General features: G+C 35.1%; 1 protein-coding gene across 1 annotated transcript in view; it reads right to left on the reverse strand.

Annotated features, from left to right (window-relative positions):
* Window positions 1–1,733: 1,733 nt before the first annotated feature.
* LRRIQ3 (leucine rich repeats and IQ motif containing 3) overlaps window positions 1,734–22,519 on the reverse strand; it is a 175,180-nt gene continuing 154,394 nt past the window's right edge. Inside the window, exons 6-7 of the mRNA XM_024734651.1 lie at window positions 7,778–8,507; window positions 1,734–1,890 (exon numbers count right to left, since the gene is read on the reverse strand). Of these exons, the coding sequence (XP_024590419.1) occupies window positions 1,734–1,890; window positions 7,778–8,507 (887 nt within the window). The remainder of the gene's footprint in view (window positions 1,891–7,777; window positions 8,508–22,519) is intronic.

Here is a 22,519-nt window from a genome sequence, read left to right on the forward strand (position 1 = left end):
ACAGAGATGAGTAAAATCGTCTTTGCCTTAAAGAAGCTCACAGTTGGGTGGAAACTAGCAAGGAAATTATCGATTACCTGTTGTGTGATAAAGGTTACAAAAGATCTGTAGTATGGAATGGGAACATATAGAAAGGGCAACAAATAGTAAATAAAGGTATTGATTGAATGAATGAATTATATTCAAATATATAATACAAAAAAATTCTACCATTCCTTGAGAAAGTGTCCCTTAGCTCTTAGATAGTTGACAAATCCTCCTATAAGTACACAGAAAAGACTTCTGCATCCACTACTACACACTTACCTTTATTAAGTGCCTACTCTATGGAATGCACTATGTTGCTTTTTGTGTTTTTCTCATTCAAGTCTCATAACAATGCTACATGACATGGACTATTATTTTTAATTAAATCCCAAAAATATATGTATTATTTCCAGAACAGAAAAACGGGGTAACAGAGAGATTATCTAATTTGTTATGGAAATCTACATCTGTCACACTTTTACCACTTCACTGTATACCCCTTTGTTCTTTTTGAAGAATAATTAGAAACACCAATACGACTTGCTCATTAGTTATCTGCAAATTAACAAGAAAAGGGAGAACTGATACCATGGATTTAAATAGACAGCTATTATTTTACAGAACATAAGGAAAATGCTACTAGCATTTTTTAGCAGTCCAGCATAGAAGCACAATGAACAACTGCTGTTGTAAAATATTTAATTTTGGGAAATTTACCATAGACTAATAAAATTAGAGAATTTTAAAAAGAAACACTTAAAAACTTGCATATATAACTGATGAGTATTAAAGAGAAATTTTGAATGGTATTAGTTACTTTGTATTAAGTGAGCAATGTCATAGTAAGTGAGACATTTATCTTTCTAGATTGAAAATACTATTGAAAATCGACTAAAATTTTACAAAGAATTTTTGTATCTTTTTATATTGTTCTTTATTTTTCAAATTCTACACCATGAATATGTATTAAATAGACTTAAAATGAATATATACCATTTCTGAATACTTTATGATCACAATTACTCAATTACATGCATCCTTTCTCTCTCTATTTCTCCTCTCTGCCCCCCCATATATGTAAAGGCAAACACATTGAAAGTAAATATACAAAAATCTTACAATCTTCTAGGAAGTTAATAAGAATGTTTAGTTTCCCTTTTACAATTTATATTTTCTGAATTTTTATAAGAACATGAGTCACCAATATAATGGTGAAACTTTTATTTTGAAAAAATAAATTGTTTTAACAAAATAAACAGGAAATATAATTAAATATATGAAAGCAGGCAAAGAAACTAATCAAAGAACACAGTGTTTTAATAAAAGTCAATAGCTGGGGCCGAAATTACTATTCTAAGGTTGCCAGAGAAACTGAGAATGGCTTACAAATTGCTGTACTCAGGTTATGAAACAATACAAGCAATGCCTTTGCAGTATTTCCTCCAATAATTTAAATCACTTTTCATTGTTCCTTGGGTATCTGGATATGTAAGGAACCTTTAGGTGAGCCAACTCAACCTGATTTAAGTTAAATTATGATCGAGAAGAGAAACATTTTAATCACTCTTTATATTTTTAGAAGATTTACATACAAATCCATCTTGTGAGATAGAGTACTTCTTCTTTTATAGTATTATTTCAAGGTGCTTTAACTAAAAATAATGGTCATAAATTAAAATGACCATAGAATGTGATCTGGCATTGGTTCACTTTGTCATTCCATCGGGAACTTTAAGGATTAAATTCTTTTTCACAATTGCAGCTTTTGTTTTAGTATCTTGAAATCTTTCACAAGCTTTTTGAAAGGCAATTATATCATTAACAATCTTTTCTTCACAGTGTCTTTTATCTATTTCTTGAGCCCTAAGAAGAAAAAAGTAAGGTAACAGAATAAGATACTTTTAAATGACTAAAACCATAACAATCAATCAAATTGTTAATGATAATTAAATGTTTTCAAAATAGATACATACAAAATGGGAAAAAGATAGAACTCCACTTATTGCTTAAAATATTATTATATCATTAAATAATATTCATCTTAGGCTAATATTTCTAAGTTTTCTATTAGCTATAACTGAGAATTTTTACAAATGCTGGCTTAGATTCCCAAAGAGGCATCTAACCAAACTATGCCATGACTTGCAAAACTTTTACTTAAGCCTCACTAAATCCAAGCTCTTTCTAGGACTCTACTATGGACTGAACTATGACCTCCACAAATTCAAATGTTGAAATCCTAACCCACAGTATCTTAGAATGTGACTGTATTTGGAGAAAGGCCTTTTAGAGCTGTCCTTATGACAATATGAAGGAACACCAAGGATGTGTATACACAGAACAAAGGCCATGTGAGGACACAGTGAGAAGGCAGGCATCTTCAAACCAAGGAGAGAGGCCTCAGGGGAAACCAAACCTGACAACACCTTCATCTTGGACTTCTAGTCTCCAGAACTTGAGAAGACAAATTTCTGTTGCTTAGGTTACCCAGTCTGTGGTATTTTGTTATGGTAGCCCTAGCAGACTCTGATTAAGTTAGAGAAAGGTGAACCAGGTTACTCTGGAAAACCTGAAAAATGTCATGGGCCTTAGGAAAATTCATTCATTCATCCTCATTCATTCAAGAGTTATGTGTTATAATGCTTGGCACTATCCCTAGATCCTGGAAACATAAAAATAAATAAGACATGATATAATTTTGAGAAGCTTGTAGAAAGTAAAGAGAAATAAAGGTATATGAACATATAAATGAAATACATATATTTATTTGTATTTAAGTATACTCAGAAATGTGGACTTAGGGAGTGGAAGAGAGGCCTAAGTCTAGAAAGTCTGTAACTTATTGACTATGTGATTTTGGACAAGTTACTTAAGTTCTCTCTATCTCACTTTCTTCATCTTTATAAAGGGAATAATTCAACTCATGGGGTTTAGTAAAGGACTAAATGAGTTAATACATTTAAAATCCTTAGAGGAGTACCTAACATTTAATAATTTATTTTATTGTATGGATAACAGTGGCATTCATCAGGATAGGAAACTTAAGAGCAGCCAGATGGGAAGAAAGATTAGAATTCTATTTTGGTAATACTGAGTTTAAAGAGCCTGGCTATCTATATGGAATTGTCTAGGGAGCTGAATACAAAGAAACAATGGCTTATGGTTAAGAGTACACATAGTGAAACCATTCTGCTTGGATTTGACATCCAGATCTGCAATTTACTGATTGATTTTTGGACAAGTTATTTAAGCTCTACATGCATCATTTCTTCACCTTTAAGAAGGGACAATCCAACTCATAGGGTTTAGTAGGGAGTAAATGAGCTAATACATTTAAAATCCTTAGAGGAAGGCTGGTACTTAATAATCACTCAATGAAAATTAGCTACAACTCTTTTGAAATAGGAGCTCTGGAGAGTAGTCATGTCTGGACATGCAACAGAGTAGAAGTCACAGAAAAATAGACCTTGCACATGTAATTAATTAATGGTACTAATTCAGTCTAAGACATTTATTGAAATAGCCCTGCTACAGATAACAATTATAAACTTGGACAAAGTGTAAAAAACAAACTATTTAAAAGAATTGAAGAGTGAAAAACATAATAATCTATTATATCAATATTAAGAAATTCCATTTACTATACCATCAAAAAATAAATACTTTGATATAAGTTTAATAAAAAGCATGCAAGGCCTATAACTGAATATGATAAAATATTGCTGAAAACAGTTAAAGAAAATTTAAATTAATGGAGAGTTATATCGTGTTCAAGGATTGGAAGACAATATTACTAAGATGTCAGTTCTCCCCAAATTAATATGCAAAGAGCTTTTTGGGTAGAAATTAACATTTAAATTTGTTTTAAATATATATGTGATTAAATTTAGATTACCATTTATTTTAAATGTATTAACTTTAGGTAATTTGAATGTTTTAAAAGCTAATTGTAATGGAAATGCAAAGGTCCTGGAATAACCAAAGCAATCGTAAGAAAGGAGAAAAAAAGAGTCTGTATTTTCCTATTGCTATAAAACAAACTATTATAAAATGTATTGGCTTACAACAACCACCATGTATTATCTCATAATTTCCATGGGTCAGAAGTCCAGGAACAGCATGGCTCAGCTGGATTTTCTGCTTGGGTTCTCACAAGACTGAAATCAAGGTGTCAGCCAGGGCCATGGTTCTCATCCAGGTCTTGAGGTTCTCTTTCCAAGATTGCTGGTTGTTGTCAGAATTCATTTCCTTCTCACTTTTTCTACATGGCTCCCTTCATCTTTAGGTCAGCCATGTCATGTCAAGTCTTTCTCCTACTTTGACTCCCTCTGACTTTGTCTCCTGCCTCTGCATTTCAAGGCTCATGCAATATGCTGCCCCCATCTGAATAATCCAGAATAATCTTCCTATTTTAAGGTCAACCCTCAATTACATGTGCAGAGTCCCTTTGCCATGTAAGGTAGCATATCCATGAGTGTAGTATTGATGGGGACAAGGGCAGGCTTCCCAAAGATATGCCACTCTGGAATGCAAATTATTTTGAGCTAAAAACAATCCAGGCCCAAAAGAACCTTTGAACTTCCCCCTTACTGCCTAAATAAAATTAAAATAGGGGGCCTGTGCCAGGAAGAAGCTGTCACCATAGTTACTATAGTAAAGTATTGGGCATTGTAGACAGGGAGGAACCTACCAAAGCCCATTTGATCAAAGTGCCTTATTGTCTTAGGATGGCCCAGCAAACATGTTTCTACCAAACATTAACTATTTTTGTTCTTCCTGTGAATAACCTTACTTCCCCTTGAAGCCTCAGACCCCCACCTTCTTCTCCTTAGTCCAGAGTATATATATACCTTACCTTGCCTTGCTGACTTTGGAATACTTCATACTTACATGGATTCCCTTTGCCCATGTAATACATTTGGTTTTCTCCTGTTAATCTGCCTTATGCTATTTTACTTGCCAGCCAAAGGAACTAATAGGGGAAAGAGGAGAAATTTCCCCTCCCCCACCATCTCTTATCCTATTCTTAGTCCTAGGGATCAGGGCATGGTATCTTCTTGGGGGCCATAATTCTGCCTAGCACAGAGGTATTGCATTACCCACTTCCAGACTTACTAAGAGCAAAAACAGAGGGATTATTAGCTCTTAACAGGAAAATGGGAACCTCATCCTGAGACAGTAGAAAAGGAAATGAGGATAAATATAGGATATGTAGAATTTTATAGATAGGGAATTGGAAAATTGAACAAATTCAAGCTTGAAGGCCTAAAATTCCTTTGGGACAGAGTGACTTGTTGAGAAGGAAAGGTCAGAGGTGGTATGTGCATAGGAAGCTCTATAGCTGATGAGGTTTAAAATCATTTTCGTAGGTAACGGGATAAAGAGCAAGCACCTGAGGGAGCAGCTAAAATTGGAGGCCATAGAATTGATATCAGCATAAATCTACAAGTCACTGATGTCTTCCAGCCATTTTTACCTGAATACAAAAAATGAAGATAGATAATTGGATTGTTCCAAGGTAGGGGCTGAGGCGGTTAGCATGGTGGAGGCAATGAAAGAAAAAGACATCAGAGACACTGGGTGAAACGGAAAAAAGAATAATCGAATGAAAGAACCCTGGAAGCTACACTAGAAAGTCTATAAGAAAGGTTATTTGAGGGATGAGTGTCACAATATATTTGAAGAATACATGTGGTGAAAGTAAAGGAAAAAAAGAGTTGAAAAGATAAGGATTTTAGCCATAAGTAAATATATGAGTTTAAAATTTAAGAGGTGGTGCAGTTCCAAGTGATGAGGTGGCGTTTATATGTCTATGGAAATGAGTTTAAAGGGTTCTGGGATCCAAAAATGTTTAGGTTAGGTTAGGCAATTGGGAGGGTTGTTCTTCTGAATTTGGAAGTTAACAGTGATAACGGCAGAAGCTGGATAAAGAAAAGCTTTATATATCAGGATATAAGGACCACAGGGAATGAAGAGGGTAGTCAAGAAGGTCAATTGATGACAAAAATAAGGACAAGAAGAAGATGATGTAATTGGATAACTGCCTTAGGTGCCAGATCTTCCAAGCTAAATGATACTCTACTTCAAAATGTACACGATGCTGTTCTGCCCTGAGAAGTGTCATCACTTTTTTCGAGTAGGGACAAGAATATTTGGGGAAACTTATGACCAGCTTTTACCTGATATAGAAATTCTTTCATTTTAAAGTCTCTTATTAATTCCTTCTTAAACACTCTTATGGGTATTTTATCAATTTCCTAAACTAGAGCTTTATGGTTCCCCTTTCTTCATTCATTTTTCCTCATTCCAGAGCAGGATCAGGAAGTTATATTCTCAGTAATGACTTCACTAGTTATTGAGATTCACCAGAATACTTTTAGGTGAAGTGTTTGATACGTTAATGAAGAATCAAATGGCAGAAAAAGAACTGAGAAACTTCTGAAGTCTCTAGACAGATTTTACTTTTTTGAGTCACAGCTCTTTTCTGCACATTGATAATCTTTATTTGAAAACATTTATAATAAAACTCAGTAATGCCTTTTAGGATACATTATTGACATAACCAGAACATTGCCTTATTCCTGTGTACTCTCAAGGATAATATCTGTGCAGCAGCTTACAAGAGAAGATAATTCAGTTAATACACATTAGGAAGCTCACTTGACTCTGCATCCTCTACAGATTAATGATGGCCAGACATTCAATTTGCTGTAATAAAACTAAGCTGCTTAAATTTTCTTTAACATTGATTTGTGCTAGACTTACATTTTGATATACCAGACTAGCTTTCATTCTCTTTTCCAAAATATATATTTTCTATTAAATTATAAAAAAAATTATTTCCAAAAACTTTCTCTCTCTCTCTCTCTCTCTCTCTCTCTCTCACACACACACACACAAACACACACACAAAGTATACATTAAGGAAAATGTTTTTAAATTTTGGAGGAGAAAAATATATTTTTCATACTTAAAAAGATATTATATAAAGTACCTCAGTAAATAGCTTTAAATTTACTTATCGCTAGGAAAAGACAAATGCTTTCTTCTTATTTTACACTCTTTTCTAGTACAGACTACTTTTTTTAAACAATAGCATTTTAAAATGTAAATGAAATAAGCAGTTATAATGATCTTTAAGTATTTCTAGATAAGCCTTAAACATACGTATTCACAGTTTGGTCACTTAAAATATAACCAGGATAAAACTGGCTGATAAGCTTCAATCTAATATCAGAAGAAAAAAAAAAAAAACTGTGAAAGACACACAAGGGTAAAAAAGGGTAAAAAAAAATTACTGGGGGTCCTGTCTGGTGTACCCTTTAGAATTATCTGTGTCTTTTTATCTCTTTGAGCTATTTTACAACTCTATAAGCTGAGGAAGAGGATGACCAAACCTCTAGAAACTTGATGGAGAAGACAGGTGACAGATCTGTATGACAACCTTACCCTTGTTTACTGTGCTTTTCCTGGTAACCTCTCATAATTGGTTCTCCGTCCTCAACACCTCCTTTTGTCTTTAGCTGAAGATGGTATTTAAGGTGATGGCTTCAGCTACTTGGGGGAGTTACTCAGTTTTCCCGGGTCCCTCCCACGTGTAGATGTTATTAAACTTTTGTTTGATTTTCTCCTGTTAATCTGTCTCACATCCATTTAGTTCTTAAACCAGCCAGGAGAACCTAGACGGCAGAGGAAAATTTTTTCCTCCCTAACAATGTAAAAGCTTCTATTATATCAAAACTGTACCTACCTAATTTCCTTCATTTGTTTAAGTAAATCCTTTTGATATTTTTCAGTTGCCAGTTTTTGCTGAACAACTAGGCTCTTCTCTTTTAAGACAGCCTGCTTCTTCTTCAATCTGTCAATTTTAGTCATTTCTTTGGTCAAAAGAGTGCGCTCATTATTTAAGTTCTGAATTAATAAACGGTCTTTAGCCTTTTGGTTTTTTTCTTCCAGAAACAGGACTCTCCTCTCTTTAACTTTCTCAAGGTAGTTGGATCTGTCCTGCCAAAGTCGTTGTAAACCATTCTGAATGGTCTTATTATCTCTTGCAGTTAGTTTATGCGTAGCATATATTTTCTTATTTAAATTTTCTTGAATAGTTAATCTAACTCGTTCTTGGGCCACTTGTGCCACTCTAACAGCTGTTACTTTATTTTTATAGCTTGCCTGCTTCTTTTGTTCTGAGCAATATTTATCAATATCATAAAGTGCTTGGAGTTTCATACCAGTTCTTTGTGTTGTAAAAAACTCTCTTCTTACACTCTTCTCCAACAGCATGTCTTTTATTTTAATTACTGGTTTTTGATGAGTGGTACAAAGTGGCTCGGTATACACAGGAAAATAATCTTGTTCTTTTGCTTTCAATAATGCAGCATACCTCAGTGAATCTGAAGTATGTACTGGTAGTTTGAACATTGATATCCTAAAACTGACATCCAATTCTTCATCCTCAATTTTATCTTCAGACTCTTTCTGACCTACATCACACAGCAGACAAATATAATCCATTAAACAAGTGTTAAGCACAGTTTATTTTCTGTCCCAGTTGTTTTGAAAGCCACATTAATAAAATTGACAAGAACCTGTTACTTACTTTATTAAGGGGCATTTTCCCCAACTGATATTCCTTTTCAATTTGTGATTTAATTGTGATTTTTGGAGAGAAACATCACTATTGGAATATTTTAACAAAGAAATGCACTGATTCCTATATTTCCTTTATTATCTCTCACAATTTTTAACTTGCACTGACTCAATAGCAGCATTTTACCTTATACTTATTACTTAATCATACATATTATTTTTACATATAGTTATTATTACCTCAGATTTGCAAGGGACTTTGTAATTCATTTTACCTTATTTTTCTTAACTCTGGTGGAAACTAACAGCTGCCTTAAATATTGCTTTTCCCTTCACTGGATACTCAAAGAAATGAAATCTCTCAGCCTCCTTTGCTATTATGTGTGGCTGTGAGACTAAGTCTTCTCTAGGACATTGTCAGCAAAAGTTATATGTGTCATTTCTGGTCCAAGGCTATTAAGAAACAAATGTGCTTCCTCTATATTTTCTTTCTTCTTCTGACCCACTGCACAGAGATTAGGATAAAGTGCTAGAAGATGGTAGATCTACAAGGTAGAAGGACTCTGGCTCCCTGAATCCCTGCTTGAAAAAGTACTCGCTGACCAGGATTATCCAACTTGGACTCTTATGGAAGCCAGAAATAAAAGGTAATTATATTTGATCAATATATGTTTCTGGGTTTATTTGTTATCAGAGCCAAGCTATCCAATATAAAAACCTGAATCACATTGTTGTTCATTATTTATTTTCTGACAAACCAGATGATGAATTTAGGACCAGGTGGCAAATACAGGTAAAAAAAGAATGCTTATTAATCTTCAGAAAAGATGTTTCCCGTGTTTGACTGATTCCCTCTCTCTATTGAAATTGAATCTCTGCTAACTCTAGTCTATGAGGGTTTCATCTTTTCTAATCTTTTAATCTTCTAATAGAAGACTCTCTTAAAGTTTTTATATGTCATAATGCCAAATCTGATGGTGGAACATTTATGGAAATTAAGGTGGCCATGAAGAAAGGCAGAACCTGTGGGCTAGTCAGGCAGTAGGAAAGAAGTGAACAGGTAGGATTTTCACTTGAGGCCACAGGAATATTAACATTAGAAAAGGAAGCAGAGCCTAGAGCAAAGTAGAAAAACAAGGCTAGCAAGTGAAAGCCAAGGTGTCCAAAAATAAGCATTAAGAGTTTGAGTCCAAAGCAAATCACTAGAGACTCAGAGGAATGAAAGCCAGAATTTCAAGTCTAGAGTAAACAGGGTGTGGTCTGGAACAACTACCTAGAAAAGGTACTCTTATGGGTAAATTTAATTTTATGTGTAAACCTTGACATGGGAAACCTGGCCAAGAATAAAAGATCAGGGATAGAAAACACAACACTAAAATGTTCCTGAAGGTTCTGGTTTGTGTGGAGTGAGGGAGTTTTCTCATACCACCAAACGACGCTCTGACACAAGCTGGGTGTCCAACAATTCAACTTAATTCTGATACTACCTACCTGGAGATAGGATCAGGTCCCATAGGTTAAGAGCTCAGTCCTACCATCCTGCCCTCTCCCTTCTCTCTTTGGATGCTAATTGCAAGTCTGAGATAGGAGGGAAGGGGGCAGGGCACAACCTTTAAAAGAATGCCACAGTACTTGAGGATACACAAAAACTGGTTAGAACCTACTGGGCCCAAGATGGCTTAAGACTGGACTTCCAGTAGATCTTGAGCCTCAGTATAGGCTCACTGTAATACATCAGCATGCTAAATGACACTCCCACAGGTGCCATGACAGTTCCTAGGCTGACCATAAAAGGCCAAATAGTGGGCAGTGGCCTAATTCTTGGAAATCGCTGCCCCTTCCCCAAATTAGTTGGAATAATCCTCCCACTTGTTAGCCTATGACGCTCACTGTAATACATCAGCATGCTAAATGATACTCCCACAGGTGCCATGAAAGTTCCTAGGCTGACCATAAAGGCCAAAAAGTGGGCAGTGGCCTAATTCTTGGAAATCGCTGCCCCTTCCCCAAATTAGTTGGAATAATCCTCCCACTTGTTAGCCTATGAAATTACCCAGCCCATAAAGCTAACAACCCTATATCCTGGGGCCTCTTGCCTTCTGAGACAGCCCACACTCTGTCTATGGAGTGTATATCTCCCTGAATAATTCTGCTTTCACTTTATTTCTGCTCGCTCTTGAATGCTTTCCTGTGCACAGCCAAGGAACCTCACTTGGTGGTCTGTCCCAAGGACTTGCCCAGGACCTGGGATGTGACCATTCTCTTGCACCCCATTTCCTGCAACAAGTCCATCTTATCATGTGTGCTTCTGACCAACCAGCTATAGATTGGAGGTTCCAACAACCCTCTCCTTGGTATCAATTAATTTGCTAGAGCAGCTCACAGAACTCAGACAAACATTTAAGTTAGTAAATTACTGGTTTGTTATAAAAGGATATAACTCAGGAACAACCAGAGGGAAGAGATGCATAGGGCAAGGGACTGGAAAAGGGTGAGAAGCTTCCATGCTTTCTCTCTAAGCACATCACTCTCCCTGAAACTCCATGTGTTCACCAATCTGGAAGCTCTCTGCACCCAGTCCTTTTGGAGTTTTATGGAGGCTTCATTACGCAGGTGTGATTGATCAAATCACTGGCCTTTGACAACTGAACTCAATCCAGCTACTCTTCCCTCCCCAGAGGTCATGTTTGGGACTGAAAGTTCTAACCCTCTAATCATGTGGTTGATTCCCCTGGAAACCAGCCCCCATCCTTAGATGAGTTCCAAAAGTCACCTCACTAGCATAACAAAAGACGTCTTTGTTGCTCTGCTGTCATCACTTAGGAAGTGTCAGGAGCTCTATGCCAGAACAGGGGACAAAGACCAAATATACCTTTCTTGTTATAAGTCACAACATCACAGTTACCAATATATATATATGTTTGTCCCTTAATAGTTTAGTGTAAGTAAGTCTTGCCTCCTTGGTGAAACTGGAGGCTCTTTGAAGATAGAAGCTGTACTTCATTGTGTATACTAACTATAATTACTTTTTGGCTGATGATTGACATTTTTCTCAGTGGTTGGTTGAACATAATCCCATTAGTACTTTTTAAAACCTCCCAGTTTCCTTCTCTGCTTCAAGATATCACTCACTGCTATATCATTCATCTTTTAAAACTAGGACTCTAATCATGTCATGCCTTCTACCCAGACAAAGGAAAACAAAACCTTCATGGTCCTTTACAGTTAAGCTTAGGATCCTATATTATAGAAGAAGAGCTCCATTTTTTCCCCCCTATACATCTGCCACATCTTTCTATCTTTGGGCTTTTGCTTATGTTATTTAATGTTTTGTCCAGTATGTTGTTTTCCCTATTTACGTAAGTTCAAATTCTATGCATTTTTCAAGGTCTCTTCACATGTCACTTTTCTTTATTCTTTAAATAAGAGTGGATAGTTTTTAATTCTCATATCACTTCCTTCCTTATAGAATTTACCACACATTTCATTTATATTAAAGCTCTGTGTAGTAATTCTTTGCCATAGTAGCAAGCTAGATATAATTTCCTTAGTGGTAGGGACTGTACTTTTTTTTTTTTCATCCTCCATTCTTAGTATTTTGCAGAGAGTAGGGTTTTCTTTTTAGGGGGGTAGTGGGCTTAACTAAATAGTAAATGCCAATAAATATATTTGTTGAATGGATGAGTAGATGAATGGACGAGTGAATCTGTTGCTCAAGATCAATGTCCTTTGCATAGTGGTGAAAGCCTAAAATCTGGAGACAATTTGGCTGGATTTGAATCTAGTTCTACTATTTATTAAGTGTAGGCAAGTTATTCAATTCTCTGGGCTTCAGTCTGATAACTGTGGATGATAATACCCAATTTATAGGGTTCTAACAGGATTAAGTGAATTAAAAAAATGAAAAAAGCCTGATAAAGTATAATATATAATTATTAGAGCAGGGCCTGACAAAGAGTAAGAACAATATGTTATTGTTTTTTTCATTATATTTGATATGGAAAACAAGGAGTTTATCTTATCTCTTTAATTCCATCAATGGCATAGTGTTCAAATAGCCACATAATTTAGTAATGAGTGGGGAAAATACAGCAAAGCATTTTATCACACCCCTCAACATCCACTGGACAGTTAACACAGAACATACAGGAAAGCCTTCTTTGTATGTATATTTTGTTTCAGGACTTTATAATTCATCTCATTCATTATAGTAAAAACAGAAGTCAAGTGATGGAAATGTTCTCATATTTCCATAACCAAATTTATAAACTTGTCTGTACATTCATGAGTCTTCTTCTACCCTGATACAATGAAGGAAGCATCCCTTCTTTCAGCAGAGGCCAAATTCTTTACATGTGCTTTGGTCCCATCCCCCTTTAGCTTCACTTCTGCAATTATCTTAACTCTCTCCTTTATCATCCCCTCACTACTGGATCATTCACAGCCATGTTTAAACTACCATAACCACCTCTACCACCACCAATGCAAGAACAACAACACTCCCTTGACCCTCATTGCCCTCTAGCTACTATTCCATTTTTCCTGTTTGATTTCAGAGTGAAAACTACTGTGAGAGTTGTCTCCCTGTACTATGTCCTTTTATTCACCTTTTATTAATTTTTCAATTTATCAATTTTTTGTTTATATATGGATTTCAACTCTACTGTACTCACCCACCTGTTGAAACTCTCCCTAACAAAAGCTTCTATGGTGATAAATACAAGGGACACTTTTTTTTCTGTTCTAATCTTTCTTGAACTCTCAATGGCATTTAACACAGCTGATCATTTCTCCTCCTTGAAATCTTTTTTTTTTTTCATATTTTCTGATTTCCAGATTCTCTAAAGCTCTCCTGATATCCTGAAGATATCTCTTTTTTTCCCCCTATGTTGTTTAAAGCTCTCCTGATTTTTCTTCCAAAACCAATCCCTTGAAAGTGATAGCAGTACAATACATATTTATAAGCACCTTAAATACTAATATGTAAAATACTTAAAATATTATTACTTGATCATCAACTAATAAGGTTGCTTACAAATCGTTGTTTTGATTGCAATGTTGTTTCAATTGCTCCTGTTAATGACAGCAACATCTCAGATAAACATCACCATTGTGGACATCCACATGCTTTAAAAATGTTTACCTGTGACTTTTTCAAGATCTTTACTGAGATATATTTAATATACCATGAAAATTAACCATTAAAGTGTACCATACAATGATTCTAATATATTCAGAGTTCTGCAACCATCACCACAATCTAGATTTAGAATATTTTTATTATGCCAAAAAGAAATGCTACAACCATTAGAGTCACTCTCCAGCCCCCAGCCTCCACCACCTCACCACACCTAGGCAATGACTTATCTACCTTACATCCCTATAGATTTATATATACTGGACATTTATTACAAATGAGATCATACATATGTAGTCTTTTGTGATGAGTTTCATTATTCCAAAGAAATCAATTGCAGCTTTATGATTTCTTTCCTTTTTAAGTTTGCCTTTTGTATAATTTTAGAAACTTCTACTTATCTGGTAATTTTAGATAGAACAAAATATTCAAAAAATTCCATGCCTAGCCATAAACAGTGAAAACCAAAATAAATTTCTCTCTGGGCAAATGTTGGCTCAGTATTAAGGTCAAACTTTCTATAGGTTCCTGAATTACTATGAATCAATCTTTTGATGATTATATTATTTTCCTTTACCCAGGTTCACCATTTCTGTAATCTTCTAAGGAACATGATGCCTCCGTCTATTTTTGCTCCAACAGCAGGATCTTAATTTGAAGATCTAAACTTCTCAACCTAATATCCTGTCAAATATGCGTTCAACTTGGACCACACTGACCACACAGATCATACTAGTCCAACTCTACTGAAAAAATGGTTTGCCTCTTCCATTCTGTTGATTTTGGACCATTGGACAGTAAGAATCACTGTTGGATAGTGATTAGGCGAATAAAACCAAGAACAAAATTAGCTGGATTTCTGAAATGCCATATCCTAGTATTTCAGAAAGTAACTTTAAGCAAGATATTTAACTTCCAAGGCCACAGTTTCTTCATCTATAAAATGGAAGAACAAAACTGCCTACTTTACAGATAAGCTGTGAGGATTGAGTGAAAAATGTTTGTCACATTGGAAAAATTTTTTAAATCTAGGTTTTATTATCTAAGCTATAAATTTCACTTTGAACTCTACAAATTCTCACTTCCTTGATGATGACAGACATTTCATTTACACAAAGGCCTTTTTTTCCACACTCCTAGATGTTGTCTCAGAATCTGTCTCAGAATCTCAGAAACAAAAACAGCACTGTAGGAAGAGTGCTGCAATTAATCAGAATACACTGTAAGCCAATACACATTTACTATCTTTATCTGAGATAATAAATTTTGATTAACCTTTTATTATACAATAATTATAAATCCCTTCTGGAGCTTTTCTCTCTTTATAATATACTTGAACTACACTTCTTAGCCTCAAATATCTGTCACACCTGACTATTTTCAAACAAAACAAAATTCTAGATTGTGTAAATCTTAAAACTGATATTAATCCAGATTTGCAATTAATTTTTAGTTTAAAGGTAATTGTTTATCCATTTATTTGTTCACTATTCTTTTTGATATTTTCAAATGACATGTTTATTGAGATATAATTCACATACCAAAGAATATATCTTTTTAAAGTGTGCAATTACAGTAATCAAGACAGTGTGGTATTGAGGAAGAATAGAAAAATAGACCAATGGAACAGAATGAAGAGCCTAGAAATAGACCCACATAAATATAGTAAACTAATCGTTAACAAAGAAGCAAAGGCAATACAATGGAGCAAACTCGTCTTTTCAACAAGTGATGCTGGATCAACTGGACATCCGCATGCAAAAAAATGAACCCAGACACAGATTTTATGGCCTTTACAAAAATCAACTCAAAATGGGTCATGGACCTAAACCTTAAGTAAGCTTAAAATTACTTTCTGAAATACTAGGATATGGTATTTCAGAAATCCAACTAATTCTGTTCCTGGTTGAATTCTTAGATGAAAATACAGAAGAAAACCTAGATTACCTTGGGTATAGCAATGGCTTTATAGATGCAGCATCAAAGGCACAGTCCTTGAAAGGAAAAATTGATATACTGCACTTTATTAAAATTAAAAATTTCTGCTCTGAGAAAGATGACATCAATAGAATGAGAAGACAAGCCACAAACTTAGAGGAAACATTTGCAAAAGACATATGAGATAAAGGGCTAGTATCCAAGATATAGAAAGAGTTCCTAAAACTCAACAATAAGAAAACAAGCAATCTAATTAATAAAATTGGCAAAGATAAAAACAGACACCTCACCTGAGAAGATACATAGTTGGCAAATAAACATATGAAGATATTCAACAGCATATATCATTAAGGAATTACAAATGAAAGCAACAAAGAGATATAGTACACTCTATTAGAACTGTGAAAATCCAAAACAATGACAATACCAAATACTGGGGGGGTATTATGGAGCAACAGGAAATCTTATTCATTGCTGGTAGAAATACAAAATGGTACAGCTACTTTGGAAGACAGTTTGGCAGGTTCTTACAAAACCAAACATTGTCTTACCATATGATCCAGTAATCATGATCTCTGGTATTTAACCAAATGAATTGAAAACTTATGTCCACACAAAAACCTGCACATGGATGTTTATAGCAACTTTATTCATAATTGACAAACTTGGAAGTAACCAAGATGCCTTTCATACGTGAATGGATAAGTAGACTAGGAACATATACACAATGCAGTATTATTCAGCACTAAAAATAAATGAGCAGTGCAGAAGATCTACAAGGATATAGAAGGCTTCAGCAACACTATAAGTTAATCAGACCTAACAGACCACCCAATGACAGAATACATATTCTTCTCAAGTGGCCACATTCTCCAGGATAGACCATATATTAGGCTATGGAACAACACCCAATGTGCAAAATGATTTGCTGAGATCGTAATTGGTATTGTTTAAAAATTGTAGATCAAGTTGGAATATTGGTAATATTGTGTCTCCCTATCTATGAAAACAGAATATATCTCCAGTTATTTAATTCTTTGATATTGTCCACCCTAGTTTTATAGTTTTCCTCACCAAGATACTGTATATAATATCTGCGTGTAGATAGATAGATAGATAAATTCAGATTTAGATTTTATCTATTTCACTTGGGGGGGGTTGCTAAGGTGAATAGTAAGTTTTTCTTTTCAAATTCACTTCTTAATTGCTGGTATGTAGGAAATTGATAGAATTTGTACATTAACTTTTTACCATTTAACCTTGCTATAATCACTTAATAGTTCCAGGAGGGCCTTTAAGGAAAACATTTATGCATAGAAAATAATGTTATTTGCAAACAAAATTTTATTTCTTCTTCCTTAACATGTTTATATTTCATTTCCTTTTCTTGTATTACAGCATTAACTACAATTTCCAGAGTGATATAGAAATGCAGTGATGAGAGGGAATATCCTTGCCTTGTTTCTGATCTTTGTAAGAAAAACTAATGGCTGAATGCATATGACAACAAGACTCATATATACACTGCCTAGAGGAGACTCACTTCAGATCTAAAGGCACAAAGAGACTGAAAGTGAGGAGATGAATAAAGGTATTCCATGAAAATGGAAATCAAAAGAAAGCCAAGGTAGCAATACTTATACCAGACAAAACTGACAATAAAATAAAGACTGTTACAAGAGACAAAGAAGTACACTACATAATGAGCAAGGGATCAATCCAAGAAGATATAACAATTGTATATATATGTGCATCCAACATAGGAGCACCTAAATATATAAAGCAAATATAAATAGGCATAAAGGGATATATCAAGAGTAACACAATAATAGTAGGGGACTTAAACACCCCACTTATATCAATGGACAGATTTCCAGACAGAAAATCAATAAGGAAACACTGGCCTTAAATGATGCATTAGACCAACTGAACTTAATTGATATATATAGAACATTCCATCCAAAAGCAGCAGAATACACATTCTTTTCAAGTGCATACCATTCCAAAATCTATGGGATGCAGCAAAAACAGTTCTAAGAGGGAAGTTTAGAGCAATACAAGCTTACCTCAGGAAATAAGAAAAATCTCAAATAAACAACCTAATCTTACATCTAAAGGAATTAGAGAAAGAAGAACAAACAAAACTGAAAGTTAGCAGAAGGAAATAAATCATAAAGATCAGCGCAGAAATAAATGAAATAGAGATGAAGAACACAATAGAAAAGATCAATGAAACTAAAAGATAGTTCATTGAAAAGATAAACAAAATTGACTAACCTTTAACTATAAACTCATCAAGAAAAAAGAGGGCCCAAACTGAAAATCAGAAACGAAAATGGAGAAGTTACAACTGACCCAACAGAAATACAGAAGATCATAAGAGACAACTACAAGCACTACATGCCAATAAAATGGACAACCTGGAAGAAACGGACAAGTTCTTAGAAAGGTACAATCTTCCAAGACTTAACCAGGAAGAAATAGAAAATATGAACAGAACAATTACTAGTAATGAAATTGAATCAGTAATTAAAAAACTCCCAACAGACAAAAGTCCAGGACCAGGGGCTTCCCTGGTGGCGCAGTGGTTGAGAGTCCACCTGCCGATACAGGGGACATGGGCTCGTGTCCTGGTCCGGGAAGATCCCACATGCTGAGGAGTGGCTGTGCCCATGAGCCATGGCCGCTGAGCCTGCGCTTCCGAAGCCTGAGCTCCACAATGGGAGAGGCCACAACAGTGAGAGGCCTGTGTACCACAAAAAAAAAAAAAAAAAAAAAGTCCAGGACCAGATGGCTTCACAGATGAACTGTACTAGACATTTAGAGAAGAGTTACACCGATCCTTCTCAAACTATTCCAAAAAATTTCAGAGGAAGGAACATTTCCAAACTCATTCTATGAGGGCAGCATCACCCTGATACCAAAACCAAACAAAGATATTATGAAAAAAGAAAATTATAGGTCATTGTCACTCATAAACATAAATGTAAAAATTATCAACAAAAATACTAGCAAACTGGTGCTCGGTTCAAGATGGCGGAGTAGAAGGACATGTGCTCACTCCCTCTTGTGAGAGCACCGGAATCGCCACTAACTGCTGAACAATTATCAATAGGAAGACACTGGAACTCACCGGAAAAGATAATGCACATCCAAAGACAAAGGAGAAACCACAATGAGATGGTAGGAGGGGCACGATCACAATAAAATCAAATCCCATAACCGCTGGGTGGATGAGTCACAAACTGGAGAACGATTATACCACAGAAGTCCACCCACTGGAGTGAAGGTTCTGAGCCCCACGTCAGGCTTCCTAACCTGGTGTTCTGGCAATATAGGAATAATCAGTATTGTGAAAATGACTGTAATACCCAAAGAAATCTACAGATTCAGTGCAATCCCTATCAAATTACCAATGGCTTTTTTTTACAAAACTAGAAAAATAACCTTAAAATTTGTATGGAGACACAGAAGACCCCAAATAGCCAAAGCAATCTTGAGGGAAAAAAACGGAGCTGGAGGAATCAGACTCTCTGACTTCAGACTATACTACAAAGCTACAGTAATCAAGATAATATGGTACTGGCACAAAAACAGAAATACAGAACAATGGAACAGGATAGAAAGCCCAGAGATAAACCCATGCACCTATGGTCAACTAATCTATGACAAAGGAGGCAAGGATATACAATGGAGAAAAGACAGTCTCTTCACTAAGTGGTGCTGGGAAAACTGGACAGCTAAATGTAAAAGAATGAAATTAAAACACTTACTAACACCATACACAAAAATAAACTCAAAATGGATTAAAGACCTAAATGTAAGACTGAACACTATAAAACTCTTAGAGGAAAACATAGGAATAACACACTTTGACATAAAGCACTGCAAGATCTTTTTTGACTCACCTCCTAGAGTAATGGAAATGAAAGCAAAAGAATATAAATGGGACCTAATGAAACTTAAAAGCTTTTGCACAGCAAAGGAAACTACAAACAAGACAAAAAGACAACCCTCAGAATGGAAGAAAATATTTGAAAATGAATCAACAGACAAAGGATTAATCTCCAAAATATATAAACAGCTCAGGTAGCTCAATATTAAAAACCAAACAACCCAATCCAAAAATGGGCAGAAGACCTAAATAGACATCTCTCCAAAGAAGACATACAGATGGTCAAGAGGCACATGAAAAGCTGCTCAGCATCACTAATTATTAGAGAAATGGAAATCAAAACACAATGAGGTATCACCTCATACCAGTTAGAATGGGCATCATCAGAAAATCTACAAACAACAAATGCTGGAGTGGGTGTGGAGGAAAGGGAACCCTCTTGCACTGTTGCTGGGAATGTAAATTGATACAGCCACTATGGAGAACAGTATGGAGGTTCCTTAAAAAACTAAAAATAGAATTACCATATGACCCCGCAATCCCACTACTGGGCATGTGCCCAGAGAAAACCATAATTCAAAAAGGCACATGCACCCCAATGTTCATTGCAGCACTATTTTCAATAGCCAGGTCATGGAAGCAACCTAAATGTCCATCAACATAGGAATGGATAAAAAAGATGTTGTACATATATACAATGGAATATTACTCAGCTATAAAAAGGAACGAAATTGGGTCATTTGTAGAGATGTGGATGGACCTAGAGACTGTCATACAGAGTGAAGTAAGTCAGAAAGAGAAAAACAAATATCGTATATTAACACATATATGTGGAACCTAGAAAAATGGTACAGATGAACCAGTTTGCAAGGCAGAAATAGAGACACAGATGTAGAGAACAAACATATGGACACCAAGGGGGAAAAGTGGGGGGTGGGTGATGGGATGAATTGGGGGATTGGGCTTGACATATATACACTGATTTGTATAAAATAGATAACTAATATGAACCTGCTGCTTAAAAATAAAATAAAATTCAAAAAAAATACTAGCAAACCAAATCAAACACTACATTAAAAGGATCATACACCAAGATCAAGTGAGATTTATCCCAGGAATACAAGGATTTTTCAGTATTCACAAATCAATCAATGTGATACACCACACTAAGAAACTGAGGAATAAAAATCATATGATTATCTCAATAGATGCAGAAAAAGCTTTTGACAAAGTTTAACATAAATTTGTGATAAAAACTCTCCAGAAAGTGGGCACAGGGAGAACCTACCTCAACATAATAAAGTTCACATAAGACAAACCCACAGCTAACATCATATTCAGCAGTAAAAAGCTAAAAGCATCTTCTCTAAGATCGGGAACAAGAGCAGGATGCCCACTCTTGCCACTTTTATTCAACATAATATAGGAAGTCCTAGCCACAACAATCAGACAAAAAAAAAAAAAAAAAAAAAAAAAAAAAAAAGAAATAAAAATAATCCAAATTGGAAAGGAAGTAAAACTGTCACTGTCTGCAGATGACATGATAGTATATATAGAACATCCTAAAGATATCACCAGAAAACTACTAGAGCTCATCAGTGAATTCATTAAAGTTGCAGGATAAAAAAATAATACACAGAACTCTGTTGCATTTCTGTACACTAACAACAGAAGACCAGAAAGATAAATCAAGAAAGCAATCTCATTTTCCATTGCATCAAAAAGAATAAAATACCTAGGAATAAACCTACTTAAGGAGGTAAAAGACCTGTATTCAGAAAACCATAAGACAGTGATAGAAGAAGTTGAAGACAACAAAAACAGATGAAAAGATATAACATGTCCTTGGATGGGAAGATTTAATATTGTTAAAAAGACCATAATACCCAAGGCAACCTACAGATTCAATACAATCTCTATCAAAATACCAATGGCATTCTTCACAGAACAAGGACAAATAATTTTAAAATTTGTGTGCAAACACAAAAGACCACAAATAGCCAAAACAATATTGAGAAAGGAACACAGAGCTGGAGAAATCACGGTCCCTGACTTCTGACTATATTACAAAGCTACAGTAATCAAAACAGTATGGTACTGGCAAAAAACAGACACAAAAATCAATGGAACAGAATCAGGAGCCCAGAAACCAACCCACACACTATGGTCAATTAATCTACAACAAAGGAGACAAGAATATACAATGGAGGAAAAAACGTTTTCTCAATAAGTAGTGCTGGGAAAACTGGACAGACACATGTAAAAGAATAAAATTAGAACATTCTCTCACAGCATATACAAAAATAAACTCAAAATGGATTAAAGACCTAATTGTAAGACTGAGAACCATAAAACTCCTAGAGGAAAGCATAGGCAGAACATTCTTTGACATAAATCACAACAGTAGTGTTTTGGATCTGCCTCCTAAAGCAAAGGAAGTAAAAGCAAAACAGATAGGACCTAATTCAACTTAAAAGCTTTTGCACAGCAAAGGCAACACTGATGAAATGAAAATACAATCTACTGAATGGAAGAAAATGTTTGGAAATGTTATGACCAATAACAGGTTAATATCCAAAATATATAAACATCTCATACAACTCAACATCAATAAAATCAAACAACCACTTAAAAATAGGCAGAAGACCTTAATAGACATTTTTCCAAAGAAGGCACACAGATGGTCAATGATGGCCAATGGGCATATGAATAGATGTGCAACATCACTAATCATCAGGGAAATGCAAATCTAAACCACAATGACATATCACCTCACACCTGTTAGAATAGCTAGCATCAAAAAAAAAAAACAAAAACCAAACAAACCCACAAATAATAAATGTTGGCAAGGATGTGGAGAAAAGGGAGCCCTTGTACACTGTTGGCAGGAATGTAAATTGGTGCAGCCACTGTGGAAAACAGTATGAAGGTTTCTC

This window comes from Neophocaena asiaeorientalis, unplaced genomic scaffold (genome assembly GCF_003031525.2).
Source record: "Neophocaena asiaeorientalis asiaeorientalis breed wild unplaced genomic scaffold, Neophocaena_asiaeorientalis_V1.1 scaffold15, whole genome shotgun sequence".
Lineage (NCBI taxonomy): Eukaryota > Metazoa > Chordata > Mammalia > Artiodactyla > Phocoenidae > Neophocaena > Neophocaena asiaeorientalis.